Below are 18,645 nucleotides of genomic sequence, written 5' to 3'. Positions count from 1 at the left end.
AAGCTGAAAGGGGGTAGGACTCAGGAGTAATCCTAGGAAATATTTCTTTACAGAGAGGGTGGTGGATGTGTGGAACAGCCTCCTAGTGGAAGTGGTGGAGACAAAACAGTATCTGAATTCAAGAAAACATGGGATAATTACAGTGGATCTCTAAGGAAGTGATGAGAATTATAATGCTAAATTCATTTGATAGATGTGCAGACTAGATGGGCCATATGGTCTTTTTCTGCCATCATGTTTCTATGTTTCTATTATCTCCTCTTCTTCCTGAGTTCCTACTTTGAGTCCTTCCAGCCTCTTATTCCCAGGCTGAGTGAATTAGGGAGCCTGAGCACTGGATGTGACAGTGTTGACAACAGCACAATGGAGTACATCTGGCAGACATATGTGGCAGTCAAAGTAACTAACCAAGTCAACTGCCCACATCACACTGGACTTCTTCCTTTTCCTGTTGTATATAGAGGGAGATGGTCCATTGTGATGGGGGTGTGTGTCTCTGCCTCCCTCTCTCCCTTTGTCCAAAGATCTGAAAATGGCTGATAAAGCTTTCAGTACTTCCTAGCTCTTTTTAGCCATATAGGTCCTCTCCAAGTCCGCAATGCCTGCTCCATGAAGGCTGGTGTGCTACACAACATTTTTATTAATGTACTGTGTCTTGGGCATACAATTTGGGAAAAACTGCATTAAGGGACCTCGAGAAGGCCTGCCTTAGCCCCAAGAAGCAACGCCATATTTGACCGATGCTTGCCATCTCTATCTCCAATGCGGAAAAGGTAAAAGCAATGAATGCACTTTTACATCAGTGAGCTTTGGAAAGAGTTAAATGTTGGGAATGCCCTGCAACCTCATTGTTTGCCTCCCCTTCAGGAAGAAGCTACCTGTAACCACCAGCCTTTGGGCAGCTTTTCCCTAATAGGGGCAGGCAGCAAGCCAACTTATAATTCAGATTGTCTTTCCAAAGTTTATCATGATGTAGAAATGAATTCACAACATACTGTTCCCTTTGAGCATTGCACTCCAACCAGGAATTCAGCCAGCAATGAATTTACAGCAAACCATTTTATAATAGTTAAGAAAAAAAGAATTTGGATAAGGGAAAAAGCTGGTGTTTTAAAGAATTTGTTTTTGTTTTGTTTTTTCTACTTTTTCCTCTTATGCAAGTACTCTTGAAAGTTCTCATATTCCTGCAACTGAAGACAAACAACTTCATTTATCTTCAGAACAAGTAGCAACCATGCAAACTTCCCTAAGTACATCTAATACTGTATTCAAACATTGTTTTCAAGGGATCTCAACTAGAGGTAGTCCATGTTTATTCTGGTACAATATGTAGTCCAAGTGGAGTCTGGTTTCAGTGACAGACATCAGTTTAGAAAGACAATTGCTCTGAATGATGACAGTTAAAACCTCAAAGATAGCTTTTAGGATTTCAGTTAGCACAAATTGAAAGGTAAATCAAATGGACACGTGTACTGTATAAGACATGAAATATCACAATAAAAAACTATGCTTAGATATAAGATCTAACAAACCTTTTGCATCATCTGATCCTGAAGCTAGGAGCTTGGGGTCCATTAAGTTAAAATCAACACTCCAGCATCTCTTTTCATGCTCCTGTATATAAAGATGACAAAAATAGTGAAAACTAGGACAGTCCCAGAACAAGGTCATCACATAGAAAAGATGTGGTCTAGAAGGCTAGTTAAATTCACATCATTCTTTCACTGAATTGTTGGGAAGCAACATCCATGAACCCATACAAGTCTTGAGTAAAATGCAAGAAGGAATTTCCCCAGACACAAACCAGTGATCTCTTCCATTCTGTATATTATAAATTACAAGATTTACAGATATTTTGACTCCGCAAAATCTCTAATTTTAATGTATACAAATTCATCTCTTAATAATGTTCTCAGATATGCTATAATCTTAGTGGAGTATCTTGAACTCAGAGACAGCATGGATTTACTAAAGGGAGATCGGGTCAAATGAATCTCATTTTTTGACTAGGTAAATAAAGAATTAGATTGAGGGCATGATCTAGATAAAATTGTCAAGGGGTAGGCCTCAAGGTGGTTTACTGAGTTAGAAAGTGTTTCAGTTGTAAATATTAGAAGATAGCAGTAAATGGTGTTCAGAAAACATTTGTTACAAGTAAGCAACTTTGCTTTGCTAGGAATGAAGACAGCAGTTCACCAGCTATACAAATGTGCTACATGACTGTGCTTGGCGCCAAACTGCATTTCTTCCAGAGCTTTCCTGAAAGATCTAAAGACTTATCGCATATATATGGGAATGTACAGTGACATGGTCCTGCTGTTCCCCTCAGCTCTGTTAATGCAGCTTTGACTGGGAGAGAATCTAAAAGGGGAAGCAATGTGGTTTGTGCGACTAGTCACCTACTGTCAGAGAAAACCTTTGTTTACCATAGTCACAAGTAGGATTCCCTAATTAAGGGCCATCCTCAACAAAAAAAAAAAAAGGGGGAAAAAAAGCAACCAACAAAACATGTTTTTCTTCAGCAAAAACATTTTTCCCATTATTTGTGTTTCACATTCATAACCAAGAATCTAAAATAACATTCACTAGGGCTTTTATTCTAATGTCTATGGGAAAAAATGCTTCATGAATCAGGCCCACAATGGACTGGAGGGGTGGGTTAGGCTCTACCTCTCTAAGATATCTTGCAGAATATACAGTCCAAATCTACTAAAACTGCTGAGAGGCCATGTCTAAGCAGTGATGAGATTTAAATGTCCGGACTGAATTCTACATTGCAGCCTTGGAAACCCTTTCAATGCAGTAGACTTTAGATGAGCAACCAACATCACCATGGCCCTAAAATTATGGAACTTAAGTTCTTCTAAAGCCAGGTCTGCCAGGGCATAAAAAAAAAAAAAAGGAGGGAATCTGCTATCCAATTTGAAATTAACAGACTAGGTATTTTGGTGGGAGGGAAGGGACAATGAAAAGATAGAGAAAAATAAATCCCAGCTATTTATGAATGAAGGCTCATGGTGCCAGATTCCAGCCTTAGTTCCAACTGAGCTGGAAGTGAAAGCAGGAGGAAACTGCTAGATCAAAATTTAAAAAAATAAATAAAATTCACAAAAGCCACTATCTTGATAGAAATGCGGTCTCGGAAAAAACGTTGTAAGATTAACAGATTCATTATGGTGGAAATTAGAAACTATCTTAGTCATGAAGTAGGAATGTGTACAGAGAACCACCCTATTGTGATGAAATTTGTTAGATGGTTAAGTAACTAGGAACTGAAGCTCACTAAATTGTTGTGGTCCACAGCAACTATCAAAAATGTGTTCTTCCAAGCCAAATATTTGAAGCCACAAAAGTTCAGAGGATGAAAGGGGACTTTCAACAGCTGGGTAAGAGCCAAAATGCTGTTACAATTTACTGCAGATGACTTGACTGGAGGCTTCATTTGAAGCAAGCCCCAAAGAAATCAGACAACTAAGACTTTATAGAGATGGAGATTCCCTCTACTTGCTGGCAATAAGTGCTACTGAAATGAACAGAGTGGTTTTTATGGTCAGACTTTGAAAAATGCAGAAGGTGTTCAAGTAGTTTGTGAAGACAAGAGAAAGGATCTAGGGTCTTTATCCTCACATCAGACTTCAAACCTCCATTTAAAACTATAACCTCTTCTGGTAGACTGCATTCTAGAAGCCAAAGGACCTCAAAAACGTTTTTTAAATTCACTGGAGGATTTTAATTTCTTCCCCTTAAAATCAAGGCAATGAAGGCCAGAGAATAAATGCTGGAACAGTGCAATCTTCCCTCATTCTGAGAGATTAAGGTTGGGCAAGTCACAATCGATCAATTTCTTCACTAAGTTCTGTAGGAATGAAAACCAGAACTGTCTTGGCCAAAAAGAAGGTAAGGTATACCACAGTTCCCTAGACTGAATTTTACCATGGATTTAGACAGCAGAAGTGTGAAAAGGTATGTGTACAGAAGAACTGACCCCTCAATTAAAGGAGACTACATCTGCAACTGAATGTTTCCCCAATTTCCTGCAAGAAAAGAAAATCTTGTACCTTTCTCCAGACCTGTTACAAAGATCTGTTTTAGATGTGCCCTACACAAAATTGATCCTGGATAGCCACAGCTTGTCCAGAGGTCACTCATAAGGGTCCAAGTGCCAACAGTCTATTTACCAGGATGGTCTCTTTTCCTGCCAGCTGTGTGACACTTACAGGCACTCCTTAAGAAATAGCTTAGTTTCACAAAGTCTCCTGACACAGGGGAATGGAGCCTGTCATCCTTTCTTGTTCAGGGAGACAAATACAGATGGTCAGTTTGAAGGAGGATCATTTTGTTTGCCTATTGATTTCTGAAAGCCTTTGTTTTCAGAAGGTTGACGTGCAATCTTTCACTTTGGAGAGACAAAGGGTCCTATAAGAGAAGACCTTGAAGATATACTTCCCAGCTTAGATTGTGGATACCTGTTAGAATAATTTACTGAATTCAATTTGAAAAGGTAAGCCCCAAGTCAGATTGGAATGGGAGAGCTACCAAGACAAGGCATTTGAATTCCTCCATAACAGATGCTCTCCTTTAGTCTCCCCATGAGGATTGATTCCACTGGAATTCAAGGATCTATTACAATTTTCTTAAAAATGAAGACATGCCCTGGAAGTGACATGACCCATGGAAACCATGAGCATTAGCATGTTCAATGACCATGCTGATGTCTACTAACTGAATTGCTCTTTCCATTGCAGCCATTACACTGATCAATTTTGGCAGGAAAACAGGCCTTGGCTCAAGTTGCATTTAGCAGAACTCCTACAAATTCCAATTGTAGTGCTGGGGTCAAATAGTATTTTGAGTAGTTGACAAACCCTAGTGAAGTGATGGCGAATTCTAGTCCTTGAGTGCCACAAACAGGCCAGGTTTTCAGGATATCTACAATGAATATGCATGAGAGAGATTTGCATGCACTGCACTCGAGGACTAGAGTTCGCCATCACTGCCCTAGTGACTTACTCAGACACAAAAAAAATGTATTTGAAGTGCTGACATTTCTACTTAAGGAATATAAGAGAAGCAGGAGGCAAAAAACAAATGAACTCTAAGGCATCCAAAATGCACAAACATATCTGGGAGAAAGGGTATCTGAACAGGACCACAGACAAAGGAACTGAAGGGGTGCTGCACCATGGCATCAAGGCATAAGTCTCATACATGTTAAAGTCTAGGTTTTTCAGAAACATTATGCAAGCATCGTTGGATAGCATCATCCAATTGTGTGTCATATACACACTTCTCATCTACAGAGAAAGCAGTCTCTTACCTGTAACAGATGTTTTCCAAAGACAACAGGATGTCAGTCAAAGACAACAGGATGTCAGTCTTCACAAATGGGTCACAACATCAGCTGGAAACCAAAACGAAACTTCTCTCAGTTTCTAGCACTTTGAATATGCTCTACTGGGTGCGTGCAGCATACCATACTGCCATGCATCCACGCAGGGGCGCCTTCAGTCTGATATCTTAGCTTCTACTTGGAGAAGCCAAATCCAAGGGGAGAAATTTCATGAGAACTGACAACTCTGAGATGATCTGTTACATGTAAGCAACTCTGCTTTTTCTGAGGACAAGCAGGATAGCAGTCCTCACAAGTGGAAAATCCCTAGCTACATACCAACGGAAAAAAAAAAAAGGAGGGGGAAAAAATCCTAACAGGTAAAACAATTGTTTTAGGTGACAATAAGCCTTTTTTCTTTATAATTTTCTTTTATAGGAGCACCTAGAACAAAACCAGGCCCTGGGAGGGATGGAGTTGGTTCTACACTTAATTCTTCATGACAGACTCGCCAAAAATCTACTGTTGTGACAGAGTACCTTTCCAAACAATAGTGTGATTGGATGTGTGGAGCTTTGCAGTCTTGCAGATCTCCTCCACGGCTGTCAATCATAGATAGGCCATCAACACTGGTATGACTGACACTATGGGCCTTGACATGACCCACCAAATTAAAGGTCTGCCTGTGCATAAAAGGAGATGCAATCTGCTAGCCAATTGGATAATGTGTGTTTGGTAATGGCAATCACAGGTTTGTTGGTGTCAAGAGAATCAAAAAGCTGGGTGGACATTCTGTGGGTTTCAGATTGTTCCAAGTAGAAGGCCAAGACTCTTGCAGTCCAAGCTGTGAGGTGCTTATTTGCCTTTGTGGATGTGACTTTGTAAGAATGTTGGAAGTATGATTGCCAGGTTAAGGTGGAAATCTGACACTACCATAGGCAGAAAATTAGGATGTTGTGCAAAGTTTCCACAACTAAAAATATGACCTTCCAGGTCAGATATTAACTGGCTCAAAGAGTTTTCATCAGCACCACAGGGGGGGCAGGGGGGTGTCTCCATGGCACGATCAATGTACCCCCCTCTATGTGGATCCTAGCTAGGATTTTTTTGTGGTTTGTTTTTTTTTTTCACATTCACAACATGATGTTAGATTAGGGAAGAAGGGGGTTGGGAAAAGGGAAGTTTCAGGGGCTGTAAACAGATGTTTTCTTCTGTTTTGTTAATCTTCCTCAAAGGTCCTGATTAATCTAGTATGTCTTGGAAGGTGACCCAGGCTGGGGGGTTTCTCTCCTTTTCATATTATGCAGTTTTTTCTTTCCTATCTTCACTTACTGTTGTGGGGTTATGGCTACGAGTCTTAAGTGTTTCTCCTGGAATGTTTGTGGTGTTGGCACTGTGGTGAAACATTTCAAGCTGTTACAGGCTATGAAGTGCTTTCACACTGACAAAGCCTTCCTTCAAGAAACACATTTAACTGCTATAGAACATGCCAAATTGCAGAAACAATGGGTTGGGCAAGTATGTCACGCCTCTACTACTGAACACAAAGTTGGTGTTGTAATATTGATACATAAATCTTTACATTTCCAACAGCTTAAAGTTTTGCAAGATCCTGAAGGTCGGTATGTATTTGTGGAGGGGCAATTATTTGGATGCCATATATTGAATGGTAGTATCAATGCTCCCAATGTATATTCCCACTCCTTTTTTGCTCAGATGGTAAACATTAACACCTTACTCTCATATTCCTATTCTTTTAGGGGGTGATTTTAATATGATTTCTGATTTCCAATTGGATAGATAGCCTGCAAAAGCTGCTAACAGTAATACTCAGAGACAGGGCATGCCATTTCTAGGTGAGCATCTATATCTTGTGGATCTTTGGCGATGTCTCCGTCCCCTGGAAATTGATTTTACCCATTATTCAAGGGCGCATGATACAAAGTCCAGGTTAGATTATTTGTTACTCTCCAACACCTCCTTTTCAGAAGTACAAGGTATGGATATAGGACAGATGGAAATATCAGATCATGTGCCAGTCTGGGTCATTTTGGAGGGGTTTACAGACACTGCACCTAAGGGATCTTGGAAATGTCCTCATTATTTGTATAAGGTCTTTCATTCCTATCTTACTGAACAATGGAAGGAATACATGGAATTTATGGAGCCTATTCTGAAATACCTTTATTGTTTTGGGATGCTGCAAAAGTGGTATTGCAGGGGGCTACCATATCATGTCATTAGAAGAAAAAAAAAAAAAGATGAGGGCCAAAGAGATCCTTTTATTGGAAACGCAGTTACACTGATACTGTGGATCCATCAAGTCTAGAGGGCGTGAATAAAGTGGAGGCAGCAAAACACTGCATGGAGCGGCAGTAGTCACAGAGGCATTCAAACACTGCACGGAGCGGCAGTAGCCACAGAGGCTTTCACGGAGCGGGATGCCAGTGGCCAGTAGTTAGTGTTCCACCTTCACGGAGCGGAAGGATGGAGGGCTGCTATCTCCAAAAAATAAATAAATAAATAAACAAAAAAAATAAAAACAGGGGTGGGTAAGAGTATGGGGCAACGGTGTGGCCTGCTTGTTACAGCTGTTGCTACCCCTAATTGAGCTGGATGTCACTTGGATGCAGATACGGCACTGCTCTCTAAATTGGTGGTGGGGTGGAGGGGAATTAGGGCTGGAGGGTACTGGAAGCCAATAGTAACAGGTGGGAGAGAGAAAAAGGGAAAAAAAATGGATAAAGTGCATAGCTTGCTGGGCAGACTAGATGGGCCGTTTGGTCTTCTTCTGCCGTCATTTCTGTTTCTAAGTGGAACATGCTTATCTACTCTTCACCATTAAATATAACCATTATCTACATAGGTTGCACTTAATTCGCTGAGCCATCAGCAGACTCAAAAAAGTATTATGTATTATAAATATTATTTTTTTTTTTAACATGGTAACAAAACTGGTTGCATTTTAGCCAATTTAATCCAGACTTAGTGGAGAAAACTGCACATAGTGGAAATGAAGGGCTCCCATGGTCCACTTGTGTGGACCTTTAAAGAAACTGAGGAACTATTTGTTTCCTACTACAAACATCTCTAATTCAGCTGAAGAGGTAGACAATGGTGCTGTGGTGCAATATTTAAATAAGATTACAGTGCCTATCTTAACAGAGGATCAAGTGCAAGCACTTAATGCACCTTTCACACTTACTGAAATTTATTTCCATGTTAAACAAGCACCTTTATGCAAGGCACCTGGCCCAGATGGGCCAATGGGGGAATTCTACAAAATCCTGTTGGACATTTGTCTTCCCTTGGGGGGAATGTATGCTCATCTATTGCAACAAGGGGAGCTATCTGTGGAGACTAACACAGCGACTGTAGTTTTATCAACACCAGGTAGAGATGCAAAGCTGACATGTTCATACAATTTTGATGTTACGTTATTGGCAGAAATGCTAGCGGACAGAATGTCTAAACTTCTCCCCTTATTAATTTCCCCAGAACAGGTGGGCTTTATAAAAAAGGAGATACTCTGTGCCTAACGTGCTTGCTTCTATAGCCTACTCCACGTAATTTGAGTTAAATACTCTGCGTTATCGGTTTCGATGCTGTGAAAGCATTTGATAGGGTCAACTGGAATTATTTGCTTGCTATCTTGGGGAAATATGGGTTTCAAGGCCGATTTTTTGACTATATGCGTATTCTGTATAAAAACCCAAGGGCACGCATACTGGTCAATGGAGCTCTTTCAGAAGCCTTTTCTTTACACAGGGGTACTCGTCAAGGTTGCCTGCTCTGCCTGCTTTTCTGTTATCCTTAGATCTGCTTATTTGTACTGTTCTTCTCCATGAAAACATTCCTAGTATTATCAGGAACCACACTTTTAAAGTTGTGGCTTTTGCAGACGATCTACTTTTCCATCTGCAAACTCATCTCCCTATTTTGTTACAAATGATTTCTCAATATGATTCCATAGCTTGTTTGAAAATGAATTTGGATAAGTCTGAAGCTATGGCTATTGGCCGCTACAGCATGCATGACTGGGTGGGCCCTTTCCCTTTAAAAAGGAAAGAACACAAACTAAAGTTTGGATCCACTGGGATCCAAATACCTAGATAGGTATTTGGATCCCAGTGGATCTTTCCTCCCTGTACGCTATTAATATTACTACTTTACATATGGTCACTTCAGCTAATCTGCGGAAATGGACGCCATTAAATTTTCTCTCTTGGGGGATTAGTCCAATTGTAAAAATGACCATTTTCCCTAAATGGCTCAATACCGTCAAGTATTTCACCTTTAATTCTTACTAGAAAAGATATTCATACACTACATAAGGTGCCCCATCACTATTTGTGACAGAGGAGGAAGCCTAGGATAGCCCTCATTCATCAAATAATGAATATTAGTAAACAGGGTGGATGGGTTTACCTGATATTCAATTATATAACTATGGGACTCATCTTCGGCACATAGGGGTCTGGCTTATGGCCACATCTTTTTACTGTGATTATGCTTACAAATCATCTATAACCTTTCTTTTACAATTCCGTTTTATCCTGCATGCTGAGGGATCGCAGATTTCTTACTATTTGAAGATACATATCCTAGCACCTGCTCGAAGAGTGTCGTGCTGGACCTCTAAAATGGGTCCAACATATACGGTTTCCCCTTTTTTACCTATTCTTGGGAACTGAACCTTTCAACTGGGGTTGGAGAGTAGGGTTTTTGCCACCTGGTTCCACCAAGGGGTTTTTCTTTTGTCGCATGCTTTGGATGACTGGGGGCAAATGCTCTTTCAATGCTATGCGAGAAAAATATCTTGAGCTCACTATGTCACCATTTAACTCCTTACAATTGTGACCCTATGTGAGGTCTTTAGATATGAATGCTCTTGCAGTTAAGGATGGGAGTTATTTTAAGACTGGTTTGACTTGGACAACCCGTCCAAACATTTGCTATCTTCTTTTCACAAATCTTTGAAACTCTTTTGGTACTCTCTCTAGAACCTGTAATATTCCAAATGGACCCAAGAACTACATACCCCTACTTCTTTGTCAGATTTCAAGGCTTGCTTTGGACATTTTTCTAAGGTCACGCAAAATGCGCAACAGCAAGAAATGCAATTTAAAATACTGTCTAGAGCATACATATCCCAGCAGCAAGCTTTTCTCATGAGATTAACACTGGTTGCAGTGGGTACATTAGGTCATTCTTTTTGGTATTGTTCTACTGTTCAAGCTTTCTGGACACATTAGATTATATGGATGCTATTTTGTCTGTACATTTACCATTTTCTGTGCTTGCTATATTTGGGCTTTTTCAGTTAGCGAGAGTCTACACTGATGAGCAAAGGATGTGGGTGTCTAAGGTTTTGCTGGTTGCTCGCTCTATTTTGCACTTTTGGAGATAGGAAGTGGATCCTTCCTTTGCTTATTGGAGAAATGCTATCCATCACCTATTAATTATGGAATTGATGGTGGGTAAAAAGAGTCACCCTGCTAAGCAACAAAGAATTTTGAATATATGGCTTCCTTATCTGGACTCTACCTAAGTGGGCTAGAAGTTTGCTTCTCAACTCCTATTGATGGACCTTCAATGGTTGATTCTGGACTCACATCTGTGGTTTTTTGGGGGGTGGGGGGAGTGTTAATGCTCATTTTGTGCTGTTGCATTTGTTAGGAACATATGCTCCTGTTGTATTCAGAGTTAAAACAAATGGGTTGTGTTTTTGCTCCTTTATAATCTGCTTTATTGGAGTCCCTTGTATATTGTTTCTTTGTTAATGACAATACTAATATTAATAAAAAGATTTAAACATAAAACACCAAAGGATGTACAGAAATACATCTAACTTCTGTGGGATAACGATAGGTACCAGTTGCACTAAGATGAACCTTTACAGGGTTGGTCTGTAGAACAGACTCAGAAGGATGTAGAGGTAACCAGTTTTTGTGCTGAGCAGGAGAAAAGATGTAGGGTCTCTCTCACAAAGAAAGCAAATCACCCCCATTTCAACCCATAGCTAAGACAAAACATCTTCTGAAAGATCCGGAGGTTGCAGGGTTTTCCTCTCAATATCCAGAGACCTGATGTTGGGATGTCACAACAGCTTCTGATCCTGCATAAGTGTTGGGGAATTCCCTAGCCTTTCTGGATTTCTTTCGGATATCTCCCACAGGAGTGTGAACTAAATTGGTCTCTGCCAAAAGAGTGCTATGAGAATCAGTCTCTTGAACTTCAAAAAGATCTTTGCAATGAGCAGAACTGAAGGATGCACATATAGCAAGCCCTGAACCAGTTCCTCCCTGATTGTTGATATGGAACATGGCAACTTGATTGTCCATTTAGACAAGAATTATTTTGCTGGCCAACTGATCTAGCCTTTAGTGCAGACCAAACTGCCCCTAGCTTCAGGAAGCCACTCTACCTAGGCTACCCACTCCAGGTTGGATGATCTGTGGTTAAGACAATTTGAAACGAAGAAATTTGGAAGGGTATAAGATTAGACAGGATGTGCCACCAAGACAGCAAGTCCCTGAGCAGCTGGTGATGTAGATGCTGTCTCAAAGATTTTGAGTGGCTTGAATCCACTGTGATCTTAGGGTCCAGTAGGCTCTCCTGTTGTAGAGACATACTAAAGTAGTAACACACCATTGATGCCATGAGGCCCAGCATACTAAGTGCCCCATGCTAATACCTATCGACTTCTCAATCCTCTCCACTGCAGAAATCAGTGTAATAGCCCTCTAACATGGAAGGCAGCTCTCACCTGAGTCGTATTTTATTTATAAAATTTATAGCCCACTGATCCACAGACCTCGGTGGGTTACAGAAAAACACACAAACATGTATAATACAATTAAGGTTAAAAACAAAATCAAAATAAAACAAAGCAAAAAAACATAAAAGCCTTTTCATTTAACCTGAAATGTCACATCCCTGCTTATTGCTGGAGCTAGGGAGGAAATGCTAGTTGAAACAAAAGGGTTTTCAAAAGTTTCCTGAAATGTAATAAATCCTTCTCGGCTTTGAGAAAGGCAGGGAGCTCATTCCACAACTGAAGCTAGCAATAGTGAACATTCACTCACGGCATTGAGCTAGATAAATACATTTGACAGTAGGGATGACAAACAAGCCCTTTGATGCGGAGTATAAAGGGCGCATAGGCAGATAACTGACAAACCTGGGTAATCTAATGCTTTGAAAAGTAGTGTAAGAACTTTAAAGCATGTGTGCCACTATATGGGAAGGTGACCTAAAACTGGAGATATATGTGAATGAAGTGGTATTGCCGAAACCAAAGCAGCAGCTGAATTTTGAATGACTTGTAAAACCGTCAGAGTGGCCTGAGGGAGACTCCAAGAGAATTACAGTAATCTAATGAAGTAAAGATTAATGACTATGTAGCAAGACAAATCAGATGGAGATAACATAGGCTTGATAGTACATAGCATATGAAGTTTGAAAAAAGTTACAAAGCAAAGCTGAATTTGTGAACAGAGAGAAATAGCTGAATCTAAATGAATTCCTAAGTCCTGGGTTTCAAGTTTGATTGGAATATTAACATCTTTAAAGGCCCAACTAGAAGGGGCACCCTTCATTTCAGAGCACAAGAGAAACAATTTCAGGTTTTTTTGTTGTTGTTTAAGGTTCAACACAAGGCTGTGACAAGACAGCCATTCATTTATTTTTGAGAAGCAATATTCCAGTTTACCAAATGCTGCAGTCCTAGTGGACTTGATAGGAAAGAAAAATTGCAGATCAGCATAGAGTTTGAAAGATATCTGAGAGAGAATATTACATAGCAGATTGTAGTAAATGTTAAATAGAGGAGGGGAAAGTGAAGACTCTTGGGGGCACCCAAAGATCTAACGGAGGAAGATGAATAACCTAAGGCCACTTTAAAAGATTGGTCAGTGAGAAATGAAGAGAACCAGCAAAGAACAGTGGTGCAAACACCCAGAGATTCCAGGCAATGCAAGAAAATGTGATGATTTAAAGTATCAAAAGTTGCATATAAATCGTTCAAAACTAAAAAATACTGCATATCCTTCCCTAATGATGTTAAACATAGATAGGAGTAACTCATTATGTTGTGGTCAAAAGCCAAACAGCCTTCTGGAGTATATTATCAGAAATAAAATCTAGCAGTGTTCCTATAAAACATCAGTTGAGATGATGGGCTTGTGGGACTTGAGGTAGTTGATTAATCCTAGCAACTTCAATACCCAGATAGTATGCACATTGATTCTGGGACAGGGTTCTCTGATCTGGGGCTACCGCTTCCTTGACCTTATCTCCCAAGTGATTCTAGTTACTTGAATTTATCACCTAACTGCCAAAGCTCTAAACGATTTATAATTTCAATACAATTAATCCAATTTGAAGTGCTGAAAAAAAGTGCAAAAAGTGGAATATAAATCTAAATAAATAAAATAAGTACCGTATTTTTCATTCCATAAGACACTTTTTTCCCCTAAAAATGGGGGGAAATGTGGGTGCGTCTTATGGAGCAAATGTAGCATCTCTCCCTCTCGCGTGCCGTCCCCCACCTCCTCCCAACTCCGCCCAATCAGCATGGTGGCGCAGGTGTGTCGTATTCTGCCAGCGGAACTTGAGCTCCCTGCCGGTCTGCTGTTCCCGGGGTGCATCTTGTTGCGAGGGTCGGCGCGGCACAGATCAGACATCAGCTGTTTGAACTGCGTGGGCTACGGAGGCCCCTCCAGTTCAGACGGCTGGCATTTAACCTGTGCCGCGCCTGCCTTCACAGTGGGATGCACCCCGGGAACAGCAGACCGGCAGGGAGCTGTTTGAACTGGAGGGGCCTCCGTAGCCCACGCGGTTCAAACAGGTGATGACTGACCTGCACCACACTGATCTTACAGTGAGATGCACTCCGGAACCAGTGGGGAGCTCAGGCTCTGCTGTCTGAGGACCTCACTTGCAGTCCAAAGTAAGAACTTCACTCCTTGTGGTTTAGATGTATTGGAGGGTCATGGGGGTGGTATACTGCCTGGGATGGAGGACATGACACAGACCAGCAAATAGAATTACTGCCTGTGCTGATTAAGTGGCTACCTGTTGAAATATTAGGAGCAATTGCTCTCCTAATCAATGTAATATAGCCCTGACTATTTATTATTGAACTTTGGAGCAGTCACAAAAGTTTAAAATAATAACTGGTGTGAGAGAGCTGCGTGTATGAGGGAGAGAGTCTGAGTGTGTGATTGTCTGTGGGAGAGCCAGTGAGTTGAGTGGGGGAGAGAACTAGTGAATGTGAAAGAGCCTATGTATGTATGTGAGGGACAGAAAACCAGTGAGTTTGAGTACCCGTGTGGATGTTCTCTGCCTTACTATAAAAAACAAAACCAAAAAAAATCCCACGGACGGCCACCAGGGGGGAGCTCCGTAAGGAGCCCATTCATGGGGACAGAATTTTTTTTTTCTTAATTTTCCTCTTCTTAAATCCTAGGTGTGTCCTATGGTCAGGTGCGTCTTATAGTGCGAAAAATACGGTAACTCAAGAAATATGACTAAAGATTCACAAAACTGAATCAAAAGAATCCAGATAAAAAATTTCAATAGAAAACCCAAAATATTAAAACTGGTCATAAATGTACTTTAGAACATTTAAAAATACCGAATCAGAAAGGCACTTTAAAATACTTAAAATAGTCACAAAATGCCTGTTTGAATAAAAATGTTTCAGCAAGGTCTAAAATATTTTATATTTCTAACTTTTATATACCGATGTTCACGTATAGGATACATATCGCACTGGTTTACATAGAAACTGAACTGTCGCCATGAGGAGGATACAATGAACATGTGGTACAATGAACATTCGGAAACAAACATGTGGGACAATAGAAATATACTATCAAATAAAGAAACATAGGGCTATACATGATGACAATTCAAAATAAACTTTTGGTAAATGCCATAGTAATGAGAAAAATGGAGTAACTGATGGATAACAGGAAGAGTTAATTTGACTAGCGGCAGGTTAAAAGGGAAGAAATCAAACAAAGATGCATTAAGAACATTTAATTTACAGGTTCATAGAGGGACTAAGTGACTTCTAGCTGCGTATAGGACCGCAGCTAGTTAAGGAATTAATGTAGACTCTGGCTCCCGGTGTAGTTAAGGAGCTGGGGGATATATGGAGTGCAGGTATGGTTAAGCGGGCTAAGAGGCGAAAAACTAGTCTATAGTTTGAACTTGACCAGGGGAACCTCAGTGAAGAGGATTATCTCTCCGAAAAGGCCTGGCTGAAAAGCCATGTTTTCAGCTTCTTTTTGAAAACCAGTGGGCAGGGTTCTTGGCGGAGGTCCGGAGAGAGCGAGTTCCAAAGGGGAGGACCAGCTGTGGAAAGGGCACGCTTCCTTAATGAGGTTTTAGCAGGTGGGGTATTATAAGGTGTCTTTGTATGCTCTTCTGATGAGTCTGTTCGAGATGTGCGGCCGAAGTTGGAAGGTTAGATTGAGGGGGGAGATATTATGCAAGGCCTTTAATTAATCAGCTAATCATATTTTCTGAGAAGGTATTCCATAAATGTGGTGCGGCAACTGAGAAAATGTTCGTGCGCATCTCTCCCAATTGAACATGCCTCGAAGGAGGAATATCCAATAACCCACGCTTAGAAGATTCAATTGCTGCATTGGGTTATAACCTTTTAGCAAGACATTAGCCTTTGGAAACTTATCCAGTTTCCATAATGCAACAACAAGGCCTGCCGTTTTCTACTGAACACAGCATGTTTATGGGCAGCCATTGCCAATCATATAGCATAGGTATCATATCGTGATCTCACAGAAATAAGATGAGCTGCAGAGTTCTGCACCAACTGCAGAGCCTTCAATGATGCAGCTGGAGACCAATATATGCAGAATTACAGTAATTCATAACATGGATCATCACCTGGACAACTGACCAAAAATCTTTGGGATGAAGTGTCTCAGGCCACACAGTAAGCGTAACTAAGAAACTTGATCTGACCACTATTTTAATATGATGTTTAAAAATAAGATTCAAGTTGAGCCATTCTCCCAATGTTTTAGTGTGTGATGCTATCTCAGCAAAACTATCCTCAATTTGGATCTATGTTGGTAAGTGTTTGCACAGTGGACATATCACCAATATTTCTGTCTTGTCTACATTGAGAACCAGCTTATTCAAATGCAGCCAGTGTTTAACAGCTGACATACAGATATTAAATAACCCACATGAATCATCCCAGGTAGCTTGGATCTCATTGTAGAATTTTAAGTCATCTGCAGATTCTATACCCAACACAGAGATCCGCCAAGAGCTTACACGTCAGCAAGTCTTTTCCTGTCTTCAGGTCACAGGTCTGTAGGTGACAATATTCATGGCAGAGACTGACTGTCTTTTTGAAAACATCACCTGGACCCCTGGAGACTGTCACAATTCATAGGAATGCAAAGAGGATGAACTCTCCTCTCTGCAGCCAGATTGTCCCTGCTCCCTGAATTGGCAATGACAGATACCATCGCTGATGCTTCTTTGCCTTTGCTCGAGGCTCTGCATCAGGGCTCCCAGGTGCCAGAAATGAACTCTTGGCCTTCTTTGAGTGGGAGGAGACTGATGACTGACTTTCCTGTCTTTCTGATCTCTGTATTGAGGTAGCTCTATGCTCTCTCAATTTTGATGCACCAGCAGTGTCTGATGCAGCTTTCAGGTCCATCTGTATTGATGCCTGAAATGCTTTTCCATGGCGAGCTGAGATCTATGTCCTCTAGGGGGGGTCAGGAATCATGGTCATGCAGATACGACATCCTCAGATATTGTGACCAGCTCCCAGGCATAAGACACATCTGTCATAGGGATCTGTGATATTCATGACCCTGTTGCATCATTTAAAGCCTCTGGTCAATTTCTCCATAAGGGGAACTGAGCGAAAAACCAACACAGCAAAATTAGAGAGCTTGATGACAGAAGTGCATTCTAAGCCCTCAGTGCACTGGTGCCTAAAAAGAAAAAAAAAACTTAAGAGACTGAAAAGCCTACCTAAGGATACCTAAATGAGAAAAATAAACCACAGGACCTCACAATGAAGTAATTCCTGTCGAATTGGGAGGAAAAGAAATCCGGTGGAAGCAGGAGAGCAGGTTCCACTGACAAGATGAGACTGAAGGGGCCCTCACGTGGCCACATGACAATATGGCATGCTGCACCTGCCCAATGGAACATGCTCAAAGTTCTACAAATTTTGAGATAAAAGTTTCATGCCAGGCTCCATCTGATGTTACCCACTTGTGAGGACTATCATCCTACTTGTCTTCTGAGAAAGAAAAAGAAATGGAGTGAATGTGACCATAAGCAGATATATTCAGATTATCACTACAAGAAATTTCTTTATATTCTGAATACATACATTTATGGCATGTACTCAAACTACATTTCCTTTGATCATATATTTGACTCAAAATATTGGGTTACATTTTTCAAGGTGTTAAAATAAGTTATGGTTCCTATCACTTTTTTCAAATATTTAGAAGACAGACAAATATAATTAAAAAAATAAAGACCAGGACAACTAAAAATTACTTGATGCATGGATGTATAATTTGTACAATCAATCATAATTGGCATGCATTCAATAAAAAAATACAAACACTAGACATGAGAGAGAAAGTAGGGGGATCCTCAAACATTTATTCTTTTTTATATGTTTGACAGTGCTGTCTTACTGTCAATGTGAAATGTTAATTAACCTGCATGCTGTTTCATAAGCCCCAGTCTCTTCCAAGGCTTAAGCTATAGCGAGGAAGTTGATCCTCCAGGGAGGCGGGTGGGTATAAAGAATGGCTAATTCTAGGGAGAACAATGTTTATAGGTAAGCAAACTTACTTTCTCCATCAACAAGTAGGCATGACTTAACCGTTATGCATAAGGAGTCTCAAGCTGAGGGCTGTATAATAGAACACATTTTAAGACAACTCACTTCCTACAGGTGTGTCAAGGCTCTTCATAACCTTATATTTTCAATATTTATCCCCAATCTGCAAGATTCTCAGTACCCTCTCTGTGAATAGTACAGAATTTTTGAAGACTAAGTTCAATTTTTCATTCGTGTTCATTAACCAGGCTGACACTGAGAAATGATTGAAATTTGTCTGTCTGCTATAACAAACTGGCCCACAATGTTGGCAAGAGTTCCTTGCTATTCAGTGGTCTAATAGCAAATCTGTTCCTGCCACTATTATATATAAAACAAAACAAATTTTTCTTATTAGAGAAATTACTTACCTGATAATTTTGTTTTCCTTAGTGTAGACAGATGGACTCAGGAC

The 18,645-nt window shown here is 40.5% G+C and overlaps 1 protein-coding gene across 2 annotated transcripts in view; it reads right to left on the bottom strand.

The window, feature by feature from the left end:
* COP1 (COP1 E3 ubiquitin ligase) overlaps positions 1–18,645 on the bottom strand; it is a 440,422-nt gene that overhangs the window by 210,112 nt on the left and 211,665 nt on the right. For both annotated transcript variants that reach the window (XM_029618041.1, XM_029618042.1), the window contains exon 14: positions 1,533–1,614. In XM_029618041.1, the coding sequence (XP_029473901.1) occupies positions 1,533–1,614 (82 nt within the window). The remainder of the gene's footprint in view (positions 1–1,532; positions 1,615–18,645) is intronic.

Source organism: Rhinatrema bivittatum, chromosome 10, assembly GCF_901001135.1.
Source record: "Rhinatrema bivittatum chromosome 10, aRhiBiv1.1, whole genome shotgun sequence".
In the NCBI taxonomy this organism is placed as follows: Eukaryota; Metazoa; Chordata; class Amphibia; order Gymnophiona; family Rhinatrematidae; genus Rhinatrema; species Rhinatrema bivittatum.
The sequence above is the reverse complement of the archived record's forward strand: the minus strand, read 5'-3'. Positions and strand labels throughout refer to the sequence as shown.